The following is a 20502-nucleotide window of genomic DNA, read 5'->3' as shown; positions in this document are numbered from 1 at the left end:
GCTAAGACACATGATGTAGCTTAGGACAATAAACCGCTTATGGCATGCTGTTGAATTGAGAACTATAACTCACTTGTGAAATCTGAAGGAAGTTAGTAATTCAAAGGTCAACCAGTATTGAGTGTTGTGAGGTGACAAAGTCAACGTTTCTGCATGTTTTGGAGATAAATAAATAATATATAATGCTTCAAATAAGGAAGCAATGATATACGCCATATAGAATTTGAATGGAAACAAAACTTAGAACTTGCACTTCCAAACACAGTAAACTGAATCCTTTATATTTTCTCTTCTTTCTTTGGTTTCCTACTCCCTCACCATAGAGAGTTTAATAGTTTCTACAACAGTAACTTTATATACCTTGGAAAATATTCAACTCGGACTCGCGATTTCTTGTATTGAAGAGAGTTTTGTGACACAGCAGGGCTACCAGTGTAGCCGATAACTGGCAGCTTGCATAATGGGGTGGAGGAAGTAAGCACCTAATGTCAATGCTGTTATTGATACATATGGCAATCTGATAAATTCCTTGTAATAATCTTCAGGCAACTTTTGGCGTCCATCAAGAATAGCTGCAAATGGAATGACACTCGTTCTCTTCTTCATGGCTTCAAAAGCCTCAGCATATCGTATTGCTAACCTTCGGTCCCCGTTCCAGGCACCAAACAGATGATGTCCGATTAATCCTACTGACGCTGCCATTGCAACTGAATTCCCGATCCATAGCGTGTGAGCTAAGCACCATATCACCTGCCCAACCATCTGATATGGAGAAAAGAAACTTCACTTAGCTATCCAAGATGGAATAACTTCTACCAACAAATGAAACAGCAAATAAACACAAAAATGGTGGACTGACGTGTAACATATACACAAAGACAAGAATAACAATTACGCAAAGGACGCTTATTTTCTGCATAGACTCTTTAACACATTCCCTCCGTCCCAATTTATGTGATGTGTTTGACTGAGCACAAAGTTTAAGAAAAATAAACTTTTGAAATTTGCGGTCTATAATAAGCCATAGAAATTTCTGTGGCTATAGAACATTTAATTAAGGGTAAAATGGGAAGATTGAATTAGAATTGTTACTAAGTATGAAAAGATGTCATTCTTTTTGGGACTGATTGAAATGGAAAGAGTGTCACATAAATTGTGATGGCGAGAGTGTCTATCAGCAGAACCTGATTACAATAACCTTCACCTCCTTTCCTGTCCAGACTCGTTATGCAGCAACATCTGCCCGCCGTTTCATGTGATACTATTCTTTGTGACATGCCTTATTTGACTCCTTTGGAGAAAACCGTTGACCCATAGAGCCAATTCTTGATTCACGGAATCAAAAGTAAAATATAGTTTTACAAGGTAAGACTGCAAAATTATACACCTGTAGAAACCTAACAAAAATAATCCTGAACCCTTCAGAAATTATAAATACAAATCAAGATTTTAAGCCTCCTTTGTTATACTAGTAGGTACGTCATATCCTGGAAAATTAAAACATAATACAAGGTACAAAAGAAATGATTTGAATCCTCAATTGAAGTTTGGTTCATATAGAGATTTGAAACTAAAAGTAGGAATTGGTGCTTCAAAACAACGCACATTATGATATCAGATTCACTCGGTATCTTCTAAAACGGTAAGTTACCATATACCTGTGGATGCCTGGTAATCCTCATAATCCCGGTTTCCCAAAGATGCATCTTGGGCTTGTCAACAGCCGCTACTTCCAGTAAATTGAATGTCGACGGGTATAGGAAGAAGAAGGAAATAAAGTTAGAAAACCAAACTAGTTCATGAATCCCAGCCATGCTTTTTAATTCCCATAACTGCACTCCATCGTATCGGTGGTTAATGAAATACACCTGTATATCATCATAAGAAATTTCCATTTATCAAGCATTGCACCGGAAAATTATAAAAGATACCAAAAATACTAAATTCTCAGTTTCTGCCGGCAGACTAGAAACTCACAATTGTGCTGACTGCCAATGGCAAAGAAATCCCAGCAAACAATACACGAAAAGCACGCTCCCCAATGAGTTCCTCACCTTTGTCTCTAAGACTAGCAAGACCACTGTGGACTATTGCGAAAATGAAGGTAAGGGAAAGCATTACAATCTGCACGGAAACATTTGGATAGACTCTCAGCAAACAGAAATATAGGTACACAAAACGAAAAAAATTATATAGCATATGCTGGTAACCAAGAAAGCCAAAGTGGAAGGGAAGTAAGCATACAAAGGAAGAAACAACACAATAAGAATTACAGACAATTTTACGTGGCCCATATTATTCGTTAAGAACTCACATGATTCTCTATGCATGTAACAGAATAGAGCATGGTTATAAGAATTCTGAAATGGTTCAAGAGAATCAGTAGAGCATGGTTGGTTCAATACTGGAATAGAGTAAAATGAGTCATCTTACGCATTACTCATCTCTAGATGATTCATTTTTCAGACAAGGTTTCATCTTCATTTAGTGTTTAGATAAAGCTCTGGAGATTATATAACCATGCTAATAATCCTACGCTACTTCTAATTGGTGTCTCATAAAGTTCTTCAATTAAACTAAACGAACAAAAGCTTTATCCTACTAGCTCAATCCATACCGTGCTTGAAGGAAACTAGGTTCCTGATTTTTTTAAATATAGAGGCCAGGGATGACTCATCTAGCCACATTCTCTGTTCCAATCAATTATAGAATGAGCAACATGAGCTACAACAATTTTTTCTTAAATATACTGTCATTGATTCTTGTTACTAAGTTTAAAAAATTAATTAAATGGAATGTTACCTTTTCTTCATTTCATAATTCACTTAATTCCAATGTGTTCCTTAATACCTGTGAAGTATCAGTAGTTACTCCTCTAACTTTCTCACTACCGACGTTTAGGCAAAAAAATAAAGAGCACTTCAGTCAACAGAGTCAAACCTTCTTGCAAAGAGTTATCATTTTGAAACTCGGTAGTAACTAAATTTTTAAAGAGAAAAAATCTTGGGAATGTAAGAAAGGCACTGTTTCATGATATTCTTTTACCTTCTTCTTTCTAACAAAACCGTGATTGTAAAAGATCTGATTTAGGTAATTAGGTAAGTAAAATAATCTGTATAACTTATACTAATAGAGAATAAAACAAACAAAATCTAGTCACACATTTAGTGAGACGATATTTTAGTTATTGCAGACAAAACATCTGTTAATCACCTAACTTCCTAAGACTGTTAGTCACCTAACTTCCTAAGCCATCAGTAAAGCTCATATAAGCAATAAATTTGCTACAATCAGCACTTAATAACTCAAGCAAGAACTTCCACACCCACCATAACAGAAAATGTCTCTTAATTTACATTCTAAATAAATTGCAAAAATTGAAGTCTTACGCCTCATTTCATTATTACACAAAATTTATCAGACAATAGTTAGTTGGTGATATTGCACCCAAGAGTCGGAGTTAACAATCACGAGACTAGAATGAACACCATGTTAGACAAGGATTTAAATCCCAGCAGACAAAAAAAAAAGTGTTCGGTAATTTGTTCCTATCTGTCTATCACTTGGTGGATAGAGTTACCCAATGCCAATATTGGTAGAAAGATATAGACTCAAAGATATATGTACCCATTAGAATAGTGAAGGTGAGCGAAAGCTGGCTGGGACACCACTATTAAAAAATATGCATATAGTAGAATATAACCAAGTTTGACACCACTATTAAAAAAATATGCATATAGGAAGAAGTGGGAACTCCGCCCCCTATCAGAAAACTACAAAACTCAAAATCACTATCAAATAAAGATAAGAAAAAGAAAATAAAATAATGTAACTTCCCATAAGTAACTCTCTTTTATTTTGAGATTCTTTTTCAAAAAAGCCATCCCTTTTTCTGTTCTAAGTCGGCCTATGCAAATTTCTCAAAGCATAGTAGATTTCAAACAAGTATAATTTCTGTCCTAACAATTTACACATCTAAAACCAAGTAAAGAAGATCTTCACACAAATAGCCGGCCAGATTCAATATTTACTTTTCTTAGTCGGTATATATAGATTATACACTGATACACATATCCTCAGACTATTTTTAGTTTAAGCTGCTGGGTGGGCGGCTATTTAGAGCAATATCTCAAGACCCAATTAAGAAAAGAAAAAAATATATATAAACAGCACAGATAAAGCAATTAAGTAAATACTTGGCTATCTGAGATACCGGAAAGAGCATCAATGAATGATTTTCCAAAACCAGTTATCAATCCAAATAACATGAAGAGCATAAAGCACAACACCAAGAATTCCAGTAAAGTAAACTCAAGATGAAATCTTTTGTTTGCATAACTCTCCCTAAGTAATTCCCTTTTATTTTAAGTTTCTATTTTTTCAGGAAAAGATGTCATTTTTTCTGTTCTAACAGAGATAATTTATGTTCTAAACAATTTATACACCTAAAACCAAGTAAACACTAAAACCAAAAGCAATATCACAAGACCAAATTCACTTTTTCTTTTAATAGCAATTAAGCAATATCTACCTCATGGCTATCTGAAATAGTGGAAACAGCATCAATGAATGATTTTCCAAAGCCAGTTGAATTGTCAATCCAAATAACATTAAGAGCATAAAGAACAACACCAAGAATTCCAAGAAAGTAAACCCAAGATGAAATCTTTTGTTTGGATAACTCAAATTCAGCTGAATCTTCACCAACCAAGATTTCATCTTTTTCATCTGTTTGTGTTCTTCCTACTGATATTGGATTGAATTGCTTTCTTGGTTTTGAGGAAAATGGAAAAAGAGAATTGGGAAATGATGGAAATGGTGTTTTGGTGGTGGGGTTGTTTGGTAGTATGTGTTTGTTGAAGTGATATGATGATATGGTTGAGGTTTGTTTGGCAGTTGGTATTTTGTGGTGTTTTGATAGAGGAGAGAAAGGAGAAAGAGGGTGTGAGAGGAAAATTGAAGTTGCCATATTTTACAAGATTATGTGAGCTCTACTCTGTGTGCGTGTGTGTGAGTGAGTGATTTTTGAAAGGTTATGTGAGTTTTTCTAGTGTGTCTGTGTGTGTGAATTTGGCATTTTTGAAAGATTCTGTGAGTTTCTTGGTGTGTGTGTGTGTGAATTTGGGACTTTACAAGATTATGTGTGGTTTTTTAGTGTGTGTTTGTGTGAGAGTTTGGGAGTTTTGAAAGATTATGTGAGTTTTTCTAGTGTGTCTGTGTGTGTGAATTTGGGATTTTTGAAAGATTCTGTGAGTTCTTGTAGTGTGTGTGTTTGAGAGAGAGAGAGAGTTTGGTAGTTTTGAAAGATTTTGTGAGTTTTTCTAGTGTGTGTGAGAGTTTGGGATTTTTGGAAGATCATGTGAATTTTTTCTAGCATCTGTGTGTGTGAATTTGGGATTTTTGAAAGACTATGGGAGTTTTTCTATTGTGTGTTTGTGTGTGTGTGTGTGTGTGTATTTGGGATTTTAGGCAAGGGAGAAAGGTATCTTAAAGGAGATATGCTCTATGGTGGGTATTGTGGACAGCTAGTGGAGGGAAGTGGGTAAATGACACACTAGTTATGGCTTTTTATTTAACAAGCAATACATGCCCCGTGATGCACGGGCCGAACATATATATCCACTTTAATTAATCAGTCTTTAAGGTTTGTATTTTAAAAATAATTTTTAAAAATATTCTAATTGTTATTATTTATAGTAACATATACAAAATGTATTTTATGTACATTGAGTTTAAAAATTAAAAACATATGACGAAATTAAGTATTTTTAAAAACATTCTAATTGTTATTATTTATAGCAATATATACAAAATGTATTTTTAAAAAATGGAGTTTAAAAATTAAAAACATATGATGAAATTAAGTCTTTGAGATAGAAAGAGTCGGATTTTTTTCTCATTGTCATGGTAATGAAAGTTGTTCATTAATGTGAAAAAGAAAATTAGTAAGAATATGAGGGAAAATTAATATTTTGATTCTAGATTTTTTCTTTTAAATTCTTTAATATCTTATATATGTATACGACAAAGTTGATATCCATTTCAATTTATTAACTGTCGCATCCAAACATAAGCACCATTATTGTATATATTGGATTTTTTTAAAAGCAAAACTAATAAAATATTTTTATTAAATTAATTAAAAAATATATTATATTTTTTATATTAACAATTATAGATAAAAAAAAATTGTTACAAAGAAATCAAAATTAGAAAGATATATGTTATATCGTAAATCACCAAATTTTAATTCTGAAATGACAATATAAAGTAATACGTTTTATAAATGCAAAGAAACAATAATCAGAGACTGCAAAGGAGAGTCAAATAAGTAAAGTATTGACAAAGAGGAAAAATGCGGATACACGTCACTTCCTCCATCACTCCCTTCCTTCACTTTTACTTCTCTGCGCTAACATATGAAGAAAAAGAAATTTTTCTTCTTCTTATTTTACCCTTCACATTAATTACTTATTTTCAAATCATTTTCTGAGGCTATTGAGACTATACACCAATAAATATGGATATTATGATAAAATATATATACTTCATTTATTAATTCTTAAAGAACGTGAAAAGTCAAAAGTGGACAAGTTATGTGCCAGAAAATTAAAATTGAAGTGCATACGGATATATATGAGAAGATAATAAATACTCAGTACTATGACATATGTCAAGGTGGGATAAAAAAGTAATTGGTTAAAGTGTATAATTTATATAACTTTTGGTACAAATTTGCATTGCTATTATTCGTCCTCTCTTCACGTTTAAAGTATTGACAAAGAAAAAAAATGGGGATAAAAGTCACTCCCTCCGTTTACTTTTACTTGTCCATATTAACATATCAAGAGAAAGAAATTTTTGTTCTTATTATTAATTTTACCCTTCACATTAATTACTCATTTTCAAATTATTTTCGAAAGCTATTGAGACTTATACCAATAAATATGAATATTATCGTAAAATATATACTCCCTCCGTCCCATGTTACTTGTCACTTTCTCTTTTGCACGCCCCTTAAGAAATTATAAATAAAAGATGTATTTTACCTTATCCCTATCTCTCTCCAATAAATACATTCTAATCAAAATTGACTACTTTCAAGAACATTTATTACTAAGGGTAAGATGAGAAAGAATTAATTAATTTTATCTTGATTTTGTAAATGAACAAGTAATTTGGACATATATTTTTAGTAATGTGACCAAGTAATAAGGGACGGAGAGTATAAGATAGGAAAGATTTAATTAATTTTATCTTAATTTTGTAAATGAATAAGTAATTTGGACATATATTTTTAGTAATGTTGAGTACTTCATTTATGAACAAGTAAAAGTGCACGAAGGAAATAAATATGTTTCGGAGAATTAAAATTGAAGTGCATACGTGTATACATGAGGAGAGAATAAATATTCAGTACTATGATATATATCCACGTGAGATAAAAAAGACGGAGGGAAAGACTTCATTTATTAATTCTTAAAGAACTTGAAAAATCAAAAGTCAACAAATATAAATGCACGGAGAAAATAAATGTGTCGGAGAATTAAATTTAAAGTGCATACGTGTATACATGGAAAGAGATAAATATTCAGTATTATGACAAATATCCACGTGGAATAAAAAAGTAATTGATTAAAATGTACAATTTATATAACTTGTGGTACAAATTTATATTGTTGTGTTAATTGACTACATGAGAAGCAGAAAGTGTTCATAATAGAGAAATCAGAACCCTGTCATTATTTTATAAAAACGTCAAAGTGAAAATTCAAAAGTTAAGCGGAGACGGAGGGAAGGTGATTGGAGACGGAGAGTTCAATGTTTTGAGAAAACTCCAGAAGAGAGGAGGAGGACAACAGGCAAAAGACACGCAAGGGTTTTAATAATGTGGGCCCAAACACAGTACGACTTCCAATTTGTCCCACCCCACGCTTTTATTTTCAATTAATTTTACAAATTGCCTACTACCTCTTACCAATATAAATACTCCATAATTTTATTAGAACGAAAAAATCACTTGATATTTTTGCCTATACTGACATTTGTGGATTATTAGCTATCAAGTGATTTGAACATATGTGCGAGTGTGCGCGCCATAAAACAAATAAACTTAATATGGACAATTACCGCATGAACTCGAGACAACTCGAAAATAGCGAGTCACACTCGTGTGTTAGCACTAAATCAACAAACCTAACTTTGAAGACCATAAACTAATGTGAAAAGACATCACATAACTACAATTAAGAAGCATTCTTAAGTTTGGTGCAAATATTAAGTGTAAGTTTTTTTCCAACGATGAAGAGCGAGCAAAGACGCACTACAAAGAGGCTTTTAAGTCACCTCAGTATTGTAGTTTTAAGTTTCAAATAGCGTCCCTTATTTATACATTATTTTGCATGTCAGAATAGACAGTTTTCTTGATTCTTATTGCTTGTAATTGAAATTCCTTTCCTTTACTCTTATTCATCCAACCAATTAATGATAAGAAATTTCCCAACTTTTTTACCCTTTTTTGGATATGCAGAAGTCTTAACTTTTACATAGTTCGGAACGGTAGTTGTTCGAAAAGAAATTCGAAGCACGTCTGTTCTTGAAGGAATTCATGTTTCTTGCATCATGGTACAAATTCACATACCCAGTCGTCCAGGAATCAAACATTCAAACCAAGCTATACTAATCCCAAATTATATCACATTTAACATTCATTCATCTACATCTGACAGCCCTTGTGAAGCTTGTAAACATCTAAAGCTTGATAACTATATTGGTAGCTAAAAAGCTCATGGAATTAGATGTTATTAAATGCTGATTAACCAAGTGGACAATCCCCGTTCAAAACTCGAGGAAATAATGGACTCACCCGTATCTATTCTTCTCTGAAAAAAAAGGGGGCTTTTGTGGCAGCATGTTTCGAATCTATGACATGCGCACCTGACCCCCACACACCACGTGACACGCTCTTACCATTAGACCAAAACCCCAGGGCAATAACAATTAATTGTGTCCTTGTAGTAACACCTATATGGGCGAGTCCACCTAACAGGAATATTATGATGTGGAAACCAACATAATGGATAAATGACACAAAAGAGCACTACTATATATCACAAGTTGAATGGTAAAATCCAAGAGTTGCTTTAATACTTCTTTTTACCCTCCATTAGGTGTTCTACATCACTGTCAAAACCAGCATCAGAAAATTCTGATGACTCGTAGAGATCGCTATGCACAGCAGTAACACAAACAATGACCCCTTTCTTCTGTCCTAAACTACTACACAAGGAGAACTGCATCGATACAACCCATTATTTTCAGGGCTATTTATCGCTCGAGTGTATTTTCCCTGCATACACCATCCGAGAGAAACGAATCACAAAAAGTACATCTTAACCCCATACGACTTTCCCAGCAAACAAGACCAAGTTACACTGACATTTACCTGGATTCACAGCAAGAGTATAATAATATGTAAGATCACAGTATACACTCAGCTGTACCATCATAAAAGGTAGGTTGCATCAATTATGGTTCCCTTGGTTATAACACCTATAGACGTATACATTGGACCATTAAGAAGGGAAGTATACAAAGAAAGAAACAAAAAAAAAAAAAAATTACAGACAACTCTATGTTGGCCCATAGATTCGTTAAGAACTTACATGCATCTCTGTTTGTTTTTTTTTTTTTTTTTGAGTTAGGTACCATTCACATGCATCTCTTGCGTATCAAGAAGAGCAACCGAATGCATCTCTTGCAAGGCCAAGGCATTATGTTCCTCTACATGTGCCCAAACAAAAGAAACCTCATTTAGCTGTTAAAAGTTTCAAGGAGATAAACAACTTCAAACCAACCTTCCCTAGTTGGTTCTCTTTTGACATCTCTCTGAAAACCAAGTGCATAGAATGTATTAAGGATTGCAAAATGTTATCAAGTCCGAAAAACTTAAAATAGCTCCTTTCATAGAATTGGGTCGATTCAATTATTTCCCTAACGTGCTATTAATGTTCAAGTACGTTCGCACACTAATGTTCAAGTACGTTTATTATAAATATATACGTTTCTCTGCACCAAAACCAAATTATTTGACACTTATCAAAGCCAGCAGCAAGAGATGGTGAAAAGATGAAAAATACATTCTAGCTCTCACATGAGCCACAAATATTTTTTCTTAAATATTCTGTCATTGATTCTTGTTGTTACTAATTTAAAAATATATAGAATGTAACCCTCTCTTCATATCATAAGATACTTAATTCCAGTGTGTTCCTTAACTGATAGCTGTGAAGTATCAGCAGTTAGACCTCTAAGTCTCTAACTGTCTCCCTACCAATGTTTAGGGGGGGGGGGGAATAATAATTAAAGAGCACTTCAGTCAACAGAGTCAAAAAACACTGCAAAAAGTTATCATTTTGAAACTTAGTCCTAGACTTAGTAACTAAATTTTAAAAGAGAAATTTATCGGGACTGTAAGAAAGGCATTTTATCTCCACTGTTTCATGATATTCTTTTACCTTCTTCTTTCTAACAAAATTGTCACTGTAAAAGATCTGATTTAGGTCATTAGGTAAGTGAAATAATATGTATAACTTATATATAACAGAGAATAAAACGAAGAAATGGCAGTCACAATTTAGTGGCACGATATTTAGTTACTGCAGACAAAACATCTGTTAGTCACTTAACTTTCTAAGCATCAGTAAATTTCATATGAGCAATAAATTTGCTACAATCAGCACTTAATAACTACTTTCACACCCACCATAACAGAATAAGGCCTTTTGAACAAGTAGGATAAAGAGCCAAGAGAATGACAATACAAGCCCAACTTTACCTTCAGCAAAGGCATCTCTTTCCTCTCTTTTTTTAAGTGTTGCTGAGAATCTAAAGCAGAAGGTTTTAACATTTAAAAATGTACAGAGTCTGTTCCTGTTTTCATTTACCACCAACTCGACGAAGAAGATGGAAAGACAACACTGCATCTAGTCAACATACCTTTGCTCTTGTAGTCATCTCACGGTCCATTAGGTATACTGGAACAGCACCATCAACCTGGTGCCTATATGATGATTCCTCATGCATAGAAATTCAAGCAATTCTGCTATAACATATGCGTAAATAGAAATTCAAGTAATTGTGTTATAAAAGTTACCACAGGTATTTCTTTCCTAACAAGATATTAGTCAGGGTGACTGAATACCATGTTTCTTCCTGTGCAACTCTATGTAATCTCCCTGCGGCAGTTTCAATTCACATAGCAGCTTTGATGGTACTATCAGTAAAGGAATCAAGTAACATACAACAACAACAACAACAACATACCCAGTGAGATCCCACAAAATAATCTTCTAGATAATTGAAATTTCAAGTTTATGATAACAGGATTTATAAAATCATAAAGCAGAGGAACTAACCATGGCTGGTCACTGAGAATAATCATGTATCTAGTTAAACCTGTTTATATCATTACAAGGTAAGTCATCTCAAAATGAGAAAAAAAAAAAAACTTAGGAAATAATTTGCCTGGAACAGATAGTAGACAAAAATGAAAAATCACAAATGGCAACAGCATTCATTCTCATACAACTGAGTATCTGCCCGGTTGAGCCGAACCAGGAAGCGATGATGCTTGCATGGTGATGTCCTCCAAAGTCCGTTTCAGTTCTGCTTTTGCTCTCTTCACAGATTGTTCCGAGGGTCCCTCAATGAACAAGTACAGCTTCCTTTCCCCAAACCCTGGTAACTTGCCAGGTGGAACAAACTGTCCTCGAGTAGTGATGGCAGCTCCTGTCCATTCAGAAATAGGACCCAGAGTCTCCTTGTGTGTAACCTTCCAGCGAGCATTTTGAGGAAAATCATTTATCTCTAATTCTGCTTCATAATGTTCAGGCATTGCATCAGCCTGAATCCTTGCTAAGTTATGCTGCAAGTTCAAAGCAGCTGCCAATGCTGTTGCTCTGGCTGTCACATCATTCGGGCCAACTGGCAGTCCATTTCCAGCAGCAACTGCTGTAGCACCTGGTATGTTCATACCAAGTCCACCAGGCAATGCAACAGGTAATCCACCATTGGAAGGAAGCTGACCAGCTGAAACTGGAGTTGCCGTTGAAGCCATACTCACTTTGGAAGCAGCAACAAGAGCAGCATGAGCAAGGGCAGCCTGCTGACTGTGGTCACCGCCTGCTTTTCTAATTCCTTCATCTTCATCCTCTGAATCTGATTTATCTTCCTCAAACCCATATTCTTTTGCCTGTGCTTTTTTGGCTGCTCTTCTCACTTCATCCTCTTCTTCATTAAACTTAAAACCACTACCACCATAACCAGTCCCATGTGCTTGCTCAAGTCCCTGAGTCACCTTCGCCATGAAACCATCCGCAAGAGCTTTAAGGTCATCTGGAACCACTTGCTCCGACAGTTGCAAAGCTTTTAGAAGATCAGGAGCATATCTTGCATCATCTTCGGATATGAAAGTGATGGCACAACCTTTATTACCAGCTCGACCAGTCCGACCAACACGATGAACATAGTCCTCGTAATGGTTTGGAGCGTCATAATTGATTACCAGTTCAAGTTCTTTGACATCTAAACCCCTGGCTGCTATACTAGTAGCAATCAACAAATTACATACATTACTTTTAAAGTCGGATATGGTGGACTCACGATCAGTCTGATCCTTTGCCCCGTGAAGGGAGAGGCAAGGATAACCATGCTTGAGCAAATCCCTAAATAAAGCATCACATTTCTCCTGTGTGTGAACAAATATCAAAATTTTACCTTTTTCGTACCATTCACCAAGTAATTCAAGAAGCCGAAGAAATCTATCACTTTCTGGCCTCACCTCAACCAATTGTGTGATATCCTTGTTCACAACACTCCTACCACCTACCTGTATTTCAACAGGTTTGTTCAAAACTTTACGAGCTAGAATTTCAACCTGACGAGGAAAAGTTGCAGAGAACAGGACTGTTTGACGGTCCGGACGTGTGTTTTGAACAATTCTTGTGATCTGAGGTTCAAATCCCATATCAAACATCCGATCAGCTTCATCCATGACCAAGTAAGTGACTCTTCGCAGATTTGTAATCTTCCCACCACTTGTACAGAGTATATCAATCATCCTACCTGGAGTGCACACAACAATTTCAGTTCCTCGTTTCAATTCACTGATCTGTTGAGCAACACCGGAACCTCCATACACAGGTACACAACTGAGACCCATCACTCTTGTGAACTTCTTAATATCACTATGGATTTGCTGCACAAGCTCTCTTGTAGGTGCCATTATCAGCCCAATAGGACCATCACCAGACATCAACGGAGGCTGGTCCTTAATATGTCTCAGCATTGGTAACACAAACGCCAACGTTTTACCAGAACCTGTCTTAGCAATCCCAATACAATCTCGGCCACTCATAATTACTGGCAAAGCCTGAGCTTGAATAGACATGGGCTTCTCGTAATTCAGTTTCTTTATAGTGTCTAGCATCTTCGAGGACAGTCCCGTCTGATGCCATGTTTTGATTGGTTTCGGAACATCCTTGCCATGGATCTTCAATTCCAGTTGTTTCCTGTAAGCGAAAACCTCTTCAGCACTCATTCTTGAAATCTCCTTAACTTCTATATAAAAGTTCTTTCTGAAAGGAGGATAATCAATTTTCGAATGGTCAACAATTGACAATTTCTCCACCTTGGTTTTCTTCACCCGTTTCATAAATTCTTCATCATCTTCTTCCACCACAGGATCATCACCATCATTCTCAACATCATCCTCATAATCCGAATCAGAATCTTCACCAGGGATAATTCTTCCCATGGTTTTCTTGGTGCTCATCTTAGGCTTAGACGACTTTTCTTCTTTGCTGCCCTTCTCTACCAAAAGACCGGAATTTTCACCATCAAGATTATTATTGTCTACGGCATTGTTCAGCTTCTCAACTTCAGGCAAAACCATAGAGTTCATAAAAGCATCCAACGGGTCAATCTCATCTTCGCCCTCATTTACACCATCATTCCCATTCTCAATAACAGGTGAACTAACTGCCTTGCCAGAACCATCATCAATGTCCATAACCTTGCCACTATCATCATCCATATCAATATCCATCCCATGTTGTTTACCCTCAGCATCTTCGTCATCAGATTCGCCATCCAAAGTCCACGTTTTACCCAACTTCGGCTCTTCACTACCTCCATCAACCCCAAGCTTCTCCCTCTCGGTTTCCTCTTTTTTTCTTTTTAACTCTTGCCATTCTTGAACTCTCCTCCTTCGCTTCTCCATCTCGTCATCTAATTTCCTTTGTTCCTCAGCTAAATCCTCTTCTCTACTCTTGTCATTCTTTTCTACTAATACTTCATCAATTCTTTTCCTTTCCTTTTCCCTCTCCCTCTCCTTATGATGATCATCATTATCCCTCTTTCGCCTCTTTCTTTCCCGTTCCTTTGCATCCACTTCATCATCACTCCTCTTTTCGACTACTTCACGATGTCTTTCCTTTTCCCGATTCCGCTCCTTCTCCCTTTCTCTCCTCTCCCTATCGCGCTTTCTCTCCTTTTCCCTTTCCCGTTCTTTCTCTCTTTCCCTTTCCCGTTCTTTTTCTCTTTCCCTTTCTTTTTCCCTCGCGCGATCTTCCTTATCCTTTTCTCGCTCTTTTAGTTTATCTCTACTGGGTCTTTCATCATCATCATCATCATCAACATCATCATGAACCCTAATTTTCTCCCTCTCCTTAATCTTTTCTCGCTCTTTTTCTCTATCTCGATCTTTTACTTTCTCTCTAGGCCTTTCATCATCATCACGAACTTTTCCGCTCTTCTCTTTCTCCTTATCTCCCCTACTATGCCTATCCTTATGCTTTCCCCTATCCCTATCAATACTTTTCTCTCTTTCAAATCTACTGCTACTTTTTTCTCTTTCAAATCGACTACTTTTTTCTCTATCGGTACTTTTTTCTCTGTCGTAACGGCTACTTTTCTCTCTATCTCGATCTTTCTTATCAGATGAAGAACGATAATGACGATCTCGATTATCCTCTTTATTATCGCGGTGACGTTTCTTCGATTCGTTCGATTTGTACTTCAATTCTTCCATTTTACAGATAATCGGAAAACTAAAGGATAAAGCAATAGAACTCACCGGAGGCGACGGGAATCCGGCGAAATCCCCAATTATCTCCGGCGAAATCAGCAATTAGTTCTCCAGAAGATTGGTTTTTCAAACCCTAGCTTTTTTGCTTATACTTTTATTTGAGTCGAGTTTAACGAAGCGCACAACTAGAAAAGTATCAAAACCAATTGAATCATAATCGGGAATATAAACTAAATTATTTTTTTTATTTGATTTGATTTTGGTTTTAAGAAAAAATAATTTAAAAAATCGAAATAAATCAGAAAAGGGAGAAAACCAATTAACACCGGGCATATTTATAGCTTGTTTGATTATTATCGATTTATTTTGAAAAGTATTTTTTTAAAAATTAATTTTCACAAAAAGTAGTTCGTGTTTTATCAATTAATTTAAAAAATATTTTTGAGCAGCAAGTTTTTAAAAAGTGTTTCTAAAAGGGTGTTGGGATTGACTTTTTAAAAGTAGTTTTTGGCTTATTTTGGTACTTTTTTTGCCTAAAAGTAAGTGCTTAGAAGCACTTGTTATCTTTATCAAATACCACAAAAAGTGAAGAAGAGCTTAAAAGTCAATTAACACTTAAAATAAGCCAATCTAAACATTATTTATCTCAAAAATGCTGTTTTGGGCAAAAATTATTTTTTTAGCTTCTCAAAAACTGCTCTGTTACTCCCAAAAGCACTTATTTTCTCCCAAAAGCTTGGCTAAACACCTCACTTTTTAAAATAACCACTTTTAGAGAAAAATAAGCTTGGTCAAACAGACTATGATTTTTAGTTCAAATTTTGAAAATTGATTTAAGGTAGGGCGTACATCGTGTTGTGAAACTACACTGGGTTATGTTATTGTTGTTAGTAAAATATTTTTACAAAAAATGATTTCCGATGTTGATAGAATTTCAAAAACGTCAACGACAAGTTGAAGGCAATAAAATATGAAAAATATATTTATTTTTTATATTTCTAAGCTAAATTAAATAAAAGGATTTGCAAAATAAATAAAAGTGTTAATGCTACCGTCTATCCATCAATTGGTAAAGCTTCCACTATCATACAACCACACCTAAGTCAATTACTTTCTTCAGCCAAGGCAAAGTCTGGTATTTTCCATTTATGTAAAGAAAAAAGTATTCGAACTATTTTTCATTTATGTAAAGATAAAGTGTATCGTATTCCACATGAACTACTTTTTTGTGTTAAGACAAATCAAATTCAAACAATACTCAATTTGAAAGTCAGAGCTAAGCATATTAGTGTAAAAATATGCTAGGAATTAAAAATTTGAACATGGGGTGGAGTTTTGGGGATTTGAACTTTGAAAATATGCTATGAAATAGAAGCAAGTATCATATAGGACTGGAAATCCAACATTATAGAGGTTTTGGGACTTAGAAGGGATTAAGGCAACAAAATTAGGTAAAATCACATAGAATACCAAGTAGAGTTTAACCTTTTTATATATTACACAGTATAGAAAGGACTCAAACTCAAGGTATATACACTCGCAAATTGTTTAATGCAATGGCCAAACGTTGGACGAAAATAATTATTACATTATAGTCCTCATATTATAATCTATGTACTATAATCTCTGATGTATTAGGAGTGGCAAATGAGTGGGTTTGGTTGGATTTGAGCAGGATGAAAATGGCTTGTACAAAAACGGATTGGGTTTCAACCCGCCCATATTTTTTTTCGATGACAAGGAAACCCGTAGCCAGTGCGACTAGCATGTGGGTGAAGTATGGATTGGGTAATAAATGAGTGGATTGATTATGGATTAACCCATATTATATAAGCGTAATATTATTTCAAATGTAATGTTTATAATTTTTTCTTTCGTCAAATTAAATTAATTTTTTTTATAAATATTTATACTTAAATATAATGAAATAGAAAGTTGTTAGTCAACCAAATTATGCAAACAAGAAGTGGAGATAACTTTTTACTATTCCTCCTCGTCTCCAAGACTCCTCTAGAGAAAAGAAATATCAAAATAGACTAGTGATACATTCTGGCTCCTCAAGGACAGTTTTACAACAATATTTATTTGCTCCCAAAAGATACAAATCACCTAAAAAAGGAATTATGAAGAGAAGAGCATCATGTTATTTTCATTTGAAAGCACAAAACAAGCAGAAAGGCTGTATATTACCAGAAATAAGGCTTTGTCCATATAAGGCTTTTCTTAAGGACACTGTACATGGTATACCAAGACCAAAAAACTGAGCCAAGTCACTAGAGTTCAACATGTAAAACCAGAATTAATCATTTCACCACTTATGAGGAACCCTAATTACTCCGGTACATCGGCCCGTTTTGAACGAACAAACCATCAGTAGGGTATTATGTGAACATATCGACATATTCAGTAGAACGCTTTCTGTTGTATTGCAGCAAGCTTGCATACGTTCGATCCCAGATTCCGATATAAAGGGACTCGTCATCCGGACTCAAAGATACCCCGGATATCTCACCAAACATGTCAATTTCTTGACGCTTCTTGTACTCTCCTTCAGCATTGTAAATGTGGACAAAATCTGCTGGTTCAGCCACCACTAAAAACCGTCTATCTGATGAGTAACGGACAGATCGGACAGCACCCATGTTTCCCTTCAGCACTGCTGTAGGTGCTGATAGGTTTCTCATGTCCCAAATTCTGCATGTTTTATCTTGATTTCCAGTAGCAAAAGTACGGCCATCAGGGTGCCATGCAGACGCGAAAGAGTAGTCTAGATGACCAACAATCGAGCCAATTGTCTGATACATTAAAGAACTTCAATTAGAACAGATTTATAGGATCAGAAAATGGAGGACTCAGCATGAAAACCCCATAATAACCAAGGACGTCTCTGAAATAATTAAGAACCTAGACTTCACTTACACCCTTCGGAACCTATGGTACCGTGGAGGAACATATAAGGTGTTTGGTATGAACGAAAATATTTTCTTGGAAAGAAAACCTTTCATTTGATCTGATTTGAAGGTAACGATTTAATACCTTTCCGTTGCAGGAATCAACAAGTAAGCCAGTGAGATCATCTCCAACAACAGTAAGAATCTTGCTATCTGGGCTCATTGAAGTATGCTGCATCAATAACCAATGAAATTATGAATGGATAAGAGGTTCCATCTTTGAATAGTACTGAAAAGACAGATGCATCTCAAATAACTTCTATTTCGCGAACAATAAGAATTATTTATTAAAAAAAGGTGTTCACTTTTTTTTGATAAGGGCAAAAAAAAAAGGTGTTCACTAAACCTGTGATGACATGTCAATTACAACTAGGGGCGTGCATAAACATAGAAACCAATCCGAGCTGAATTTTATTTTGTCATTCGGTTTCATTTTTCGGTTTTTGGTTTGGTTTCGGATTTAAGATTTAGAAATTTTGGTTTTTTAGTTTGGTTCTGATTTTAAAAACAAAACCAAAAAACTGAAAAAGTGAATTATTTAACATACATTATGTTTATATTTAACACACTTCATTCTCGATACAGGGTCACTAAAGAAATCAACTAGCACCAAATAATACCTACATTTTGTTTTGATTATGATATTACGCGTGCAAGTTTATTCTTGTTGACTTGTTCCATTTACGCCTTTATGGGAGACTAGGAGTGTTTGGCAATCTCACAAAATATGTATATTGTTATCTTATCAGTGAATTGATTAAGTATTTCAGAGATTTATTTTTTTTTTTTATGACAAGGGAACCCACAGCAGCTACCCTTCGGGTGCGCACAGGGTAAACCCGCTCACATGTGCAATAGCCATAAAACCACACGAGAGATAACCACTAGGCAAGCCCCGTGCGACGAGCTCGACCCAGAAGGCAAATCCCCTTCTATCGTAGGCAGGAGGTTTCGAACCTGGGACCTCCATTATGGAAGCCCCATGCTCAACCAACTAAGCCACCCTTGCGGGTAAAAAGTATTTAAGAGATTTGACATTACCACTTCTCATTCTTTATAATAGTTATTCTTTTGTCGTTAATCAAATATAACTATTCAATTATATTAGATTCATATTGTCTTATATGACGCAACCAAATAACCAAAAAAGAAAAACCAAACTAATTGGGTGGTATTTTTTAAAAAACCAAGAAACCGAAACCGAATTTGGCAAAACCAAACCAAAAAACTGAATGCACTCTCCTAATTACAACGCTCTGCCTTCCCCGCCACAAGAAATAAATGGTAAATGAAAAAATAAAAAAGAGCAGTAAAAGGCAGATAAGAAACTGACATTCACTGGCCAAGGGAACCGGAAGTAGTTCATAAGCTGAAATTTCTCCATGTCATACTCTCTCACACCACAATCATTATTGGCTGCCATAAAATGAAGCCTACCGCTGCAAAACAATTGAGACTTTTCATCAGTTGAATTTCAAACTAGCCCAACAATTGATATTATATTAACACTATACCTCATGCTATCGTATATCTCGACAGCATTTGTAATAGCATTCTCCTCATAAGTGGTCCTTGCACAGAAGCTTATACCTGGCTTATCCAAACACTGCATTATTTGAAGCTAAGTTAAGCGAGGATAATATAGAAGCAGGGAATTGTTTTTTTTTTTTTTTAAATGCAAATGAATAACAGCAGAAAAACTTGAATGAGTGAATGACCCTACCCTTCCATCTCTAACTTAATCCTATCCACCTATGCACGCGTTTGATTATTGTGGAAGTAGCACAAAAGTACAAGAAAATAACTTTGTTGTAGAATCGTTCTGCATTTTGATCCAACACGGAAAGTGATCCCATGCTTTCTTGCATTTTTCTGTTCGGGAGAAGTTTTTCCACAAAACCAAAATTCAGTTGAAGAAGTTGGCAAAGTCCCAAAATGCCTATATATCCAATTCAGTTTTGCCACTACCTGTTTGTTCTCTTGATTATAAAGCAGTTCTTACATAGCAACAACAATTAAATAGTTTTGACATTTTCATTACAAAAATGATTCTTAATATGACAAACTAAACCACTCAATATCACAACAATATTTATCACAATTATAGCAATCATAAGTCCATGTTGATTTTATATTTTTATATCGACGTATAATTAAGCGGTCAAATAAGTCAACTGAACCTTTGTAAGAAAGTCAATTTCCAACTCTTTTTAAATAACCGAGAAATCTACAAGGGCTAGTGGCGCACGGTTCAAATTGGTGGATAATGGTCCTGTCTCTCTACCCCTTCCCCTTTAAATGCCGGGCTTCTATCTGCGACAGGGTTCTCCTACGCATCTTGCAATCTTACCACTAGACTAAAGCCCCAGGGATTCCACATCTTAGTAAACTTATTTTCTTACATTGTATTGACATTTGAAACAACCCAAAGGAAGAACATCGAAGAACTAAGAAACAAGTACA

The 20502-nt window shown here is 35.2% G+C and overlaps 3 protein-coding genes and 1 long non-coding RNA gene across 6 annotated transcripts; 1 reads left to right on the top strand and 3 right to left on the bottom strand.

Annotated features, from left to right (window-relative positions):
• Window positions 1-222: 222 nt before the first annotated feature.
• On the bottom strand, window positions 223-4969 carry LOC132038954 (15-cis-zeta-carotene isomerase, chloroplastic-like). 3 transcript variants are annotated; one of them, XR_009410323.1, is made up of 5 exons: window positions 4532-4969; window positions 1978-2124; window positions 1659-1868; window positions 343-762; window positions 223-309 (listed from the first exon to the last, which is right to left on the bottom strand). XR_009410323.1 is itself a non-coding variant. In XM_059429461.1 (4 exons), exons 1-4 carry the CDS (start codon window positions 4967-4969, stop codon window positions 427-429), a joined length of 1131 nt encoding a protein of 376 aa, XP_059285444.1. In that variant the 3' UTR covers window positions 223-426. The 3 variants fall into 3 exon arrangements, 2 of the variants coding, with proteins under 2 accessions (XP_059285444.1, XP_059285445.1); XM_059429461.1 differs by having other exon boundaries at window positions 223-762; XM_059429462.1 differs by lacking the exon at window positions 1978-2124 and having other exon boundaries at window positions 223-762.
• Window positions 4892-5148, top strand: LOC132038956 (uncharacterized). The gene is made up of 2 exons (XR_009410324.1): window positions 4892-4998; window positions 5043-5148. It is a non-coding gene; the product is annotated as an uncharacterized LOC132038956 (long non-coding RNA).
• Window positions 5149-11334: 6186 nt separating this feature from the next.
• LOC132041050 (DEAD-box ATP-dependent RNA helicase 45) lies at window positions 11335-15286 on the bottom strand. The gene has a single exon (XM_059431801.1). It carries the CDS (start codon window positions 15089-15091, stop codon window positions 11582-11584), a length of 3510 nt encoding a protein of 1169 aa, XP_059287784.1. The 5' UTR covers window positions 15092-15286; the 3' UTR covers window positions 11335-11581.
• Window positions 15287-17209: 1923 nt separating this feature from the next.
• LOC132040351 (uncharacterized WD repeat-containing protein C2A9.03-like) lies at window positions 17210-19706 on the bottom strand. The gene is made up of 4 exons (XM_059430982.1): window positions 19554-19706; window positions 19373-19478; window positions 18125-18211; window positions 17210-17883 (listed from the first exon to the last, which is right to left on the bottom strand). The coding sequence occupies exons 1-4, from the start codon at window positions 19649-19651 to the stop codon at window positions 17470-17472; spliced, it is 705 nt and encodes a 234-aa protein (XP_059286965.1). The 5' UTR covers window positions 19652-19706; the 3' UTR covers window positions 17210-17469.
• Window positions 19707-20502: the final 796 nt, after the last annotated feature.

The sequence above is a fragment of the Lycium ferocissimum genome, chromosome 12, assembly GCF_029784015.1.
Source record: "Lycium ferocissimum isolate CSIRO_LF1 chromosome 12, AGI_CSIRO_Lferr_CH_V1, whole genome shotgun sequence".
Taxonomy (NCBI): domain Eukaryota; kingdom Viridiplantae; phylum Streptophyta; class Magnoliopsida; order Solanales; family Solanaceae; genus Lycium; species Lycium ferocissimum.
This window is presented reverse-complemented; position numbering and strand designations above follow the sequence as displayed.